This window comes from Erithacus rubecula (assembly GCF_903797595.1).
Source record: "Erithacus rubecula genome assembly, chromosome: 14".
Classification (NCBI taxonomy): Eukaryota; Metazoa; Chordata; class Aves; order Passeriformes; family Muscicapidae; genus Erithacus; species Erithacus rubecula.
Genome location: NC_136666.1, coordinates 16,870,201 through 16,880,688, shown reverse-complemented (window position 1 = coordinate 16,880,688; position 10,488 = coordinate 16,870,201). Strand labels below are relative to the sequence as shown.

Genomic DNA, 10,488 nt, shown 5'->3' with positions numbered 1-10,488 from the left:
TAAATCCAAGGAATATATATATAAATATTTTTTTTTAAACAGCAAACATACTGTTGACCTAAAAACAAAAACAAACTTTACTGCACCATGGGTATATTTTCATAAGTGGAATGTTTAACTGCAAACACTATCAGGACAATTATAAAAACCTCTTGGAGCTACAATCTTATTTAAATATAAGCCATGACAATTTTGTTTTCCCTTCTTGATTTTGATATTTTCAAAGAGAAAAGCATTCACTCTTAAATTTGTACGTACCAACCTATAGGTAATGCCAGGAACACATTCTCCCTATTGTTTTAACAGTTTGACATATTTATGCAAAACCATTTGGTTAGCATTTATCCTCCCTCTTTACTATGGTTCAACATACCAACACCAGAATCAATGCTGATTACAAATATACACCAGATTGAAGATGAAGCACACAGACTTAAAAACCTCGTTGAGTGATATGCTCAAATTTCTGTAAATACACACAAGTTGAATGCAATTATACTGTACATGTAAATATGTGCTGTCTGTTATGTGTACAGTATGTATAAATTCCTTTTCTAGCCACAATAAAATGTAAGCCATCAAGAGGAATACTAAACTGGTATTGTACTAAACCTTTGCTAATGATCTTTACCCAGTCACTTCACTTTTTTCTTCCATAGACCTTTCCCACTCACTCTTACAATAGCCTGCTTATATTCGAGTTTGTTATTTTACTCGGTCCCGAAAAAAGTATTTTGATTCATTTTGTAAATATGACTGTAAAAATAAGAGATTTAATGTTGTCTTTTAAATACTCCAATTTTCATTCTAATATGAATGTTGTTATATTGTACTTAGAAACCGTACCTTTAATATTACATTACCTTTATTAAGTGCATTGAACACATCGATTTTAGATGTGCTTTATGTACTGTTATCCTGTAATAAAACTTCAGCTTCTAATGGAAAAATCTGTCTTAATTTTTTTGTCAGTCAAATCTTCCTTGTTTTTCTGGATATCACTGATACAAAATTAGGCTACACGTATGTTAGAGCTGTTTTGGAAGGTAACAGTACATTTTGTTTGGCAGCAGGGAAACAAGATGACACCCAAAGACCTTTTAAGCCTTCACCTACAGATCAACTTTACAAAAAAGCAATGTGAGTGACAACTCCTAGAACAGTATCAACTTTACAAAAAAGCAATGTGAGTGACAACTCCTAGAACAGTAGCACTAAGCAGCTCCATGTCTACAGCAGTCAAGACACTGAAAACACAAATTTAATTTTCTTATCCTCAGGACATGATTCCTGCCCAGTCTTCCCAGTCACAGGAGAGTTCCTAAGTACCAAGACACAGCTTAGGGAACAGCTTTAAAAAGTTCTATATAGAACACAGGAGTTTTTTCTGAAGTGAGACAAACTGAAGCCTCCCTGCCTGCCATAGGAAAGATAATTGTACATTCGGAGGTGGTGGGGTTGACCTCTGATTATTTCACAGAGCCACAGAATTGCTGAGGCTGACAGAAACTTCTGGTTGCCCTGGACCATGCCCAGCTTTTGAGTATTTCCAAGGATGGTGACTCCAAAACCTCCCCAGGAAACCTGTGTCACTGTTTTATCACCCTCCCAGTGATTCATGTTTACATCATAGAAATACAAAGATCACCGGGAGGAAGTAGAACCATTTTATTAAAAAGGGAAAAAACCAAGCAATCAAAATAATAATAATTTAAAATACCACCAACCCCCTGCCTCCAGGTACTGCATTCTTGGGGGGGGGGGGGGGGATCTCGACACTGCGTGTTTTAGAGAGATGCAGCCTGAAGTAGGATTTAAGCTGCCACATTCATCAAAATAAGCGTTTTCATAATTGAGCTACAGAACTGTTACCATACCTGGGTCAGGTACTAAGGTCACTCCTCACCAGGGGTTATCCCACGGCTGGGCTCTGGGTGGGATAGAAAACCTTGCTGCTTCTCTAAGATAAACAAAGAGGGCAGAATTTTAATGTCCTTAAAACTGATCTGCAAGCAGGCTGAGGACTCCCTTGGTGGTGGGTTCGGAAATCATTCTGAATCACCTCTGGGTTTTCCTGTATTTGTGTAATAGTCCCCCGTTTTAATCAGAGGACACCAAGCACACACTCTGTCCTCATTATTATCTTTAGAGCAGCGACCGGCATCACTCTTTATTGTAACACCACGAGCAAGTAAGTTTGCATCACCCAGACCTATGGGTTATGAGAATATCCAAATTCCACATTTTACCACACTGTGAAGCGTGCCCATCAGTTAAATACAGTCTTCTGGCTCAGCTCACGAGAAGTGAGCCAGGGAAACTGAACGCCTAAAAGAGGAAGGAAGCTGAGGGAAGCAGCCGCCTCGAGAGGCACCTCAGCGCTCCAACCTCTCAGTGACAGACCGCCCCTCCCCGCACCTCACCGGACGGGAGGGGCCACCCGGGACACCACCCTCTGCCCAGGGCCCCACCTCTGAAACATCCGGGGAGGGAAGGGGTGGGATCTTCCGCCCGAGACATGCACCTGCTGCCCAAACCCCGCCTCAGGCCCGCCTGTGAGCACGGAGCAAATTCACCCGCACAATTCAACTCCGCGCCACCATCCGCCCCGCCCGCCACAAAATGGCGACCACAGTCTGAGGCGCGGCTGGAGCCCGTGCTCCTATTGGCTGGTGTAGAACACGTGACCCACGCGCCGGGCGCTGATTGGCCGGTTCTCTGACTGTGCTCGCGCGGCGGGGAGACGAGGAACGATGGAGTCGCTGCCCTGAGCGGCCAAGATGGCGGCGGGGCTGCCGCTAACATGGTGAGCGCGTCGCCCTCACGCTGAGCGGCTGAGCCGCGGGGCTCGGACACGGCTCCGCGCCGCGGGGCTCGGACACGGCTCCGCGCCGCGGAACGCGCCGCCACCCGCGGGGAGCGCGGCCGGCTGGCTCCCCGTCCCGCCGGGCGCCGCCCCGAGGCTGCCAGCGCCATTTGCTGCGTCTCCTGCCGAGGAGCGCCACAGTTCCTTGGGCTCTGAGTCCTGTGAATCCACGGCCTGGAGTCTGGGCGGGGACTTCCTTCGTGGTTCTAATACGAAAAGCCCCGCAAATACGTAAATTCGGCTCTTTAACGCTAGAGAGGCGAGGCGGGTTGGAATTAGTTTATGGGTAAAAGCGTAAATAAAATCTATATTCGTAATATTCATAATGGTTAGGAAGGTTGGGATTGTATAAACCCTGTTCACTTGAACGGCTATAATAGGAAAAAAGAGAATGATAATATAGAAGGTCAGATCAGCGTAGAAAACAAGAACAATTATTTTCTGAAAATCTAAACCAGTGTATTTTTCTCAAAAATTCCAGCGATTTCAACACAGTTTCTTTTTTGAGTCATGAAAGTGTGAAAGTAGCAAGGTATCCTCAGAAGTTCTATCATCATATCTTGAATTTTTATCCTGTATTAATGAAATTCTCTTGTACTGTGAAGAATATATATTTTACAATCATACAACATAAGGCATTAGTACATATGTAACTTCCATAAAGAGGAAATCTGGAGCCACTTTATAGGTAGCCTCTTTTCCATATATATAAATTAATTCCTGTTTTTATTTCTCAGGGGCAGATGTGGCCTTTAATTTTTGTTTGCTTTGTAATATATTTCTTTTTGAATTTTCTTTTGTTAGGGACATTGCACCAAAAAATGGCCAAGAAGTATTTTTCTCCCATGAACTTTATGAAAAATATTCCTTGTCTCCGAGCCTCTCTGAACTCTGGCATTTATCAAACAGGTATATTATTTTATCATTTTGTGCTCTTTCTTATCATCCTGTGGGTACATCTCCTTGCTGTTTGTGGAATGTGGAAAATATTTCTGGACTGGATGCTCAGAAATGGGATTGTGCCCAGCTGTGTGTGGTTGGTGTAGGTTTACAAGCACAAGAAAATAAGTAAAAAAAAAATTTTCTGATAAAAATCAGAAATGGATGGAGCTGTGCTGTGTGACCAGAGTGAAGAGGAAGAGAAATTCAGCCTGTTGAAGCAAGTGTGAAAGTAAAAGCTGGAGGAAATTTGCTAATTTTGGGGAGCTTCTCATAGGTATTTACAAAAATAAATAACATACACAAAGGTGTATGTTGTCTTTGTGTAGAAACAGTGAAAACAGATTGCTGATAAACTGAAGGGGAAAAATGTAAGTGGTCTACTCAAATAAAACATAATGCTGTAAATAAGGAGAGAAAAGCTCTGTAAGATTATTTTAGCTTGCACCCCCATGAAGACTGTGACAGCAGTGCATCCTGAAATGATCTTGATGTGCTGCCATTTCATTCAGGGCTGAATATTGCCAATTTAAGCTGCTGGAATTTCTTGATGTTCTTACACTGGCATATCTGAGTCAGCATCTTGTTGCTGCTACAGCTTAATTAAATTTGCCAGTTTGTGCCACAAGGATGGACACATTCTCATATTTAGAGAGACAGCTGTGAAGTGTTATTAAGAGCTGTGGATGTGATACTGCTGGCTTTGAATGACACTTGAGATGTTTTTTACAGCTGAAATAGTATCTTAAAAATACACTTTTTCCAAGATCAGCAGTTAAAGTTCATTTTGTTACCCTTAAGTATTTTTTGTCTTAAGTACAATTATTTTAAGTAGACCAGGGGCAGGCTGGTTGGCCTTTGTTTACTGGAGTTGTTTTAAAAATGAGCTTTATGTTACTTTATTGTTGTTAGAGCAGACATGCTGCTTGCCCTTACCTACTGTTATTTTTGGTGACTCATTCCAGCATTGTTCAGAGTAGAAAATTAAATGCTTGATTTGTGTAATCTGTAAGAATTTCTTCATTGAAATCTGGAATTCCTATTTTTACAATGAAGTCATTTTAATTTCATTCTTCTGCAGTGAAGGAAAAGCTTTTTCTAGTTAAATCTTTCTCCTTTACTGTCAGAACTGTCTGACAAGTCTGACCTTTCTGAGTGCCTTTATTGTTTCTGACTAATACTAGTATTTATGTGCAGACTGTAAATTTGCTAACTTGTTACTTTTCTTTCAGAGAGGCTAAGAAAAGTGTGGAGGCATTGGCAAACTCTTCAGAAAACAGCCAGACTTGCAGCATCCAGGCTGCAGAATCACTTGAGGTGCAGGCTAAAAGCCCAGCTGATGACAATCCTCTTCCAGAGCCCAGACTCCCCTATCCATTTACCTCTTGTTTGACTGAGAAGGAGCAGAAAACATACTTGTATCTCATGACTAAGTTCTCAAAAAAAAGAAACCATTTCCAAGTTAGTGAAGCGAGTCAAAGGGAATTTTTCACATATATGGTAAGATATGACCATCACAGAGGGAGTCATACAATGTTTTGTTCATATAAAGAATAAAGGAAAATGGAAAAAAATATTCAGGATAAGCTTTTTAATGGACATTTCAGGTATATTTCATTGGGTGGGAGAATAATTTTAATTGAGTCTGCCAGTAATAAATTGGCAGATTTTTTTGAGCCATTCCATTTGTTTTCCCATGCTTCCTTATTAATACTTATTTATTTTATGCAGTAACAATGGCAATATTGTTTCCAGGCAGTAGTGTGTTGTTAATTACAATTTCTCATTAAATCAGAACTCAGATATCTTTGTTACTTTGCATGTAAACTTCATCAAGCATGTCTTGTAACCTCTCTGTTTATAAATCACCGGTGTAAAAAGGAAACTTACTGTTTGTTTGGGATGGTGTGTTGTTGATTTGGGATTTTTTTAAAGGAAATGGGTCTTTGCAAAAATTTTTTACTTAAGTGAAACTGAATACTTACCAGATTGAGTAGCAAATGGAATCTTTTCCCTCATATCATTACCTGTACTGTGTCTCTGGACATTTTTTTGGTTATGTATCTAGCATGGAGGATTCAGTTTTGTCTTAAAAGCAGATTTTTCCTTCCCCCAGCAAATGAAAGAAGTAGTAAACAATGAAGTTGCAGAATTTATGAAATTTGCCCAAAATGCTGCAAAGAGCTGTGCCCAGGATTATGATGCCATCTCTGAAGATGCACTACATTATACTGAGGTAATTACTAATTACTAATTCCAGCCCTTTTAAAAAACTATCTTGGGATTGTCATTAGGGTACACATGGGATGTGGTGTTCCCTGACCTGCTTTTTTGTGTTGGGATGAGAGGGGGAAGTGGCTGTTTCCTGTTTGCTGCATGGCTTGGCCTGTGCTTCATCAGAGCCAAAAAGGTGTGATGGAAGGGAAATCACTTTTTACAATACCACAAAAATCTTTATTCATCAAATAAATAAATCACTTCTTTATATTCAGGAAAGGAGATGTGTTGTAAGGTGCATTTCCATTAAGGAGCTGCTCCTAGATATTCACTACTGGACAGAATGTTCAGCTTTCCTCCACAGAAAGCATAGCAGCATGTTATAAAGTCACTTTAATTAGAAGTTGATCAAGCTTTAATCATAACCCTCTCTCTGCAAGTTCATGCTGTGTTAAATATCCACTTTGATGACTCTAAGATCAAACATGAATGCAACTTCATGTATCATTCCTGGGTTTATAGCACATTTTTGAAAAAAAGCAGAGTATAGGTTCATTAAACTTTCCTGTTAGTGGGTTAACACAGAATTTGGGCACATGTAAAGACAAACATCTTGCTTTCTTTTTTTTTGACCCCTATATACTGGCATTGCCTTTGCAATTTTGTATCTTGTCATCTGGTCACAAAATGTGTCTCCAGACTTCCAAGTCCTATTTGTTGTTAATGCCCTGATTTTAAAATGAAATAGAGGCACATATTTTGTTTTAACCAATACTTGAAGAAATAACTCATTGTAGTTACTAAATAAAATCTAAATATCTTAAATACCTAATTCAGGTATTGTAATATAGAGTTGACATGATAGTGAGTTTAAACACAAATGGAATAATCCTGTGCCTTTATCTTTGTGACTTTTCCCTAGGCTTAGTGTAAGCTGGTAGTAACACAAAAAATATTACTTCCTGTAAAAGCCAAAATAAATAGCTAAAAATAAAATTCCCTGGTTTAACACATTTCAGATTGTACTAAACTGGATGTTTTTAGTGATTGGCCTGAACTGTGTGCATACATTGTCAGCCTTGCTAATGAAGGGCTGAGGACAATCTGAAATATATTGCATTTCTCATAGCAGTGATTGTAAGATATTATAGATCTTTATTGTTACCTGCAAGTTTTTAAATGCAACTTGAAATTGCAGGAAAAAACTTCTCAAAATTAAATTCTTATGAAAGATACAAATACATAAATAATTTTTCTTTTTGTGTTAGGAATTGCTACGTGTGTGTATTGAACATGTGCAGAAATATCCAGAGTTTTACACCCTGCAGGAGATCATGAGTATCATGGGAGGAAAGTTTCATACACAGCTCACCTTCAGGCTGGAAAAAAATCTTCTTGCAATGGTAATACCTTATGTACACATACTGGGTTTGTAGGGTTTTTAAGTAAAAAGAATTTCATCAGTTGATGTTATGCAAGGATTAGGAATTTTGCAACTATTACTCAGTTCTTGAGTTAGGGGTTATAATTTATAATTTAAATTATTAATTAAACCTTTAATAAAATTATTTTGGTAGTAAATCTCTTAACCCTTTTCACCAGATGCTTGCCATAAAAAGGTTACATTAATAATATGCTTTCTCATATCATATAACTTTATAATGCACCTGTGTCAATTCCTAATATTTTTCTTCATAAGAAATGCAGTGTTGGGTGAGCATGATTGCTGTGAAAACTGTATTTTGACACTGCTTGATTTCCCCCAGGGTACAGCAAGACGTGGTAAAACAGATTTCCTTTCCATGCCTGTTCAGCTGCCCACAGATTATAGCACTGTTACATCTGTTATAACCCCTGAAAAAAAGGCTCATGTTATGCATAATGTAAGTGACCTTTTTATTGTCATTTTCAAGGCATATTTTATACAGAAGTGCAATCTGATCTTTTTTATGTGTTGAACAATTTTTAGACTGCATTGGACCATTAAGTAGCTGGTATTTCTGTTTGTGTTCTACTGTGAAAATCAGGGAGTTTTCATTCTGTAGAACTGAGGTTTTTGACTGTTTACTCCACAACTAATTTAAGGAGTTTTTTTCACATATCAAAACTCAAACTTTCAACAGAATCACTGTTATTTCAGAGATACTTGCTGGAAAAAGGAGCAAAGATGCTGCAGGAGAATGGTATAAACCTCAAAGATGTTAGAGCTGTAAACAGAGCCCTTCAGATAATGACTCAGGTGGCAGGAAAAAGGAACATAGCTGAGTTTTTCTTATTTCTCTCATGGTCCTCAGTGCTCCTGGACTCCCATTATCTTCATAGTTCTTTATGATCTTCAACCTCATTAGCATTCCCAGCTTCCTTCCTTCATGGAAATGTATAAAGTTTAACTGTTTTATCATTTCAGTCTGGATTTGTATTCTTGATGGTTTTGTATTTGTTTTAAGGTTCTTTATATCTAATCACTATTGTTGATTAGATATATTCTATTTGTTCTATTGAAACAACTCTGCAGTTTTAACCATACTTCAATATTAGATGTTTAATTGTGCTGTGCTTAACTCCTAAGAAGATCTGTACTGTATATTTGTGAGTTAATCTGGGTTGGGAGATTTTTTTCTTGGTTCCTATTCAGTTTAGTCATTCAAATGTATAGAAATTAACTGAAAATACAAGTTAAAAAGTTTTCTTGCTCTGCAGTGTGAATGAATAAGATTCAGCTGAAAAGCTTCAAGGAAGTTTTTTTCACTTTCATTTCATTTTGAAGCCTGGCACTATGGCATTGACACCATTTGTGTCCAAAGTCTTTGGACTTTTTTTGGGGGGGTAGGGGTTGTATATATTCATCTTTGGTTGTGTTTGAAGTGATTTTTTTAAATTTAAATTTATGTGTATTTCTTAAAAGAAGAACTTTGAAAGAAATAACTTTTTTTTTTTTCTCTTTAGGATATTAGTTCAGATTCAAATGCAGAAAAACTTGCTTTGAAATACTGTCCTCAAGTTGTTTTAAGTGATCAATCATTATTTACTTTACTGAATAACCATGGACTAAACTACAAGGAGCAGTGGGAAATTCCAGTTTGTGTTAAAGTGATCACTGTTGCAGGTATGAGATGTTTTTGTTATTAAAACTGTGGGGGAATTGTCCAAAAGAGCTGGAAGCTGATCCAGGGTCACTGAATGTAGTTTCCTATATATTTTTGCACTTTGCTACTAAGAATAGTAACAACCTCCACAGTTACCACCATAAATACTGAATTTGGATATTCAGCTATTTTTCCACCTGGGAAAAAAAAGACAAAACTAAAAAAACAAGTTGAAACCAGTTTTGATTTTCAAATCTCTAAGTTGTGCTCCTTGGAAAGAAAACAACTGCAATAAGTTGTTAAAATTATCAAGTGAAGTGATTTCAGTAAGCTAAAAAAGCAGAGAAATTCTGGAATTTTATGAAAAAACAAAGATCAAACATTTTCTGGAATTAAAAGGATCTATTTAATCACAGAGTTTAAAGTGCAAACGAGAGTGGGGCAGCAGACCCCAGACAGAGTTAACTGATTAGGAGAGAAATAAACTGCAGCTATCACTTGGGCAATGAGACTTTAAAAAAAGAATTTACTTTAAACAAGGAAGAAAAATACATCATTTTGTAAAAGAGGATGATATGGAACTGTATAGGGCTTCTCAGTTCTTATTTTACAAATTCTCTACTTAGAACTGCATGTGAAATATGTTCAGCTGTTAATGTGGTATATATTGCTGCTGCAGGATTGTAATAATTCACACCATGTCTGCTTTTATTTTCTACTGTTAATGAATGAAAGGATCATTTTTCATTTCTTCTGGTGTCTGGGCAGTGAGTTTGACTGTAATTGGAAGTTGAAAGATTTGTTATTTAAATTATACAACAGTCTTTCTTCATTTAATATGTACTCAATCTCTTTTCATTCTTGAAAAGGTAGCAAACCAGCTAAAGTGGTTTATGTTGATCCACCTCTGCTGAGAAAAGAAATGACAGTGAGAGAGAGGAATCAAATCTTCCATGAAATTACAATGCATTTACTTACAACCAAAACATCTTATGTTCCAATTTCTGATGTATCAATGGACAAACCAGCTGAGGACAACCTGTTTCAGTGGGATGTATGTAGGTTCACATATTCTGAAAAACAAGCAAAACCAAAAAGTTGTGTTCAAATTCCTAAGTTTGTTTTTTCTGTGATTTTTTTTTTTTTTTTTTTTTTTTTGATGGTTTTTCTATTGCTGAGTTACAGACCCTGTTAGAAAATGTCTGTCTGGTTCTTTTAAATACTTCTTCATGGGCATCTCAGCTTTAATGTTTACTTCATGAAAATGTCTTTTGATCAGTTTGCTTCAGTGGAAAAAGTTCTATGAACTTTTACCCTTTAGAAAGGCCTTTCAACTTGTATGACCCAAGCTATTTAATAGTAAACAAGAAAAATCTTTTT

At 37.5% G+C, this 10,488-nt stretch overlaps 1 protein-coding gene across 1 annotated transcript in view; it reads left to right on the top strand.

Moving 5' to 3' along the window:
• The first annotated feature begins 2,731 nt into the window (after nucleotides 1-2,731).
• The window catches only part of ANXA2 (annexin A2), a 49,610-nt gene continuing 41,853 nt past the window's right edge, over nucleotides 2,732-10,488 (top strand). Inside the window, exons 1-8 of the mRNA XM_079318135.1 lie at nucleotides 2,732-2,806; nucleotides 3,671-3,775; nucleotides 5,038-5,305; nucleotides 5,922-6,041; nucleotides 7,291-7,425; nucleotides 7,789-7,905; nucleotides 8,969-9,128; nucleotides 9,978-10,162. Coding sequence (XP_079174261.1) covers nucleotides 2,781-2,806; nucleotides 3,671-3,775; nucleotides 5,038-5,305; nucleotides 5,922-6,041; nucleotides 7,291-7,425; nucleotides 7,789-7,905; nucleotides 8,969-9,128; nucleotides 9,978-10,162 — 1,116 coding nt within the window. The 5' untranslated portion in view covers nucleotides 2,732-2,780. The remainder of the gene's footprint in view (nucleotides 2,807-3,670; nucleotides 3,776-5,037; nucleotides 5,306-5,921; nucleotides 6,042-7,290; nucleotides 7,426-7,788; nucleotides 7,906-8,968; nucleotides 9,129-9,977; nucleotides 10,163-10,488) is intronic.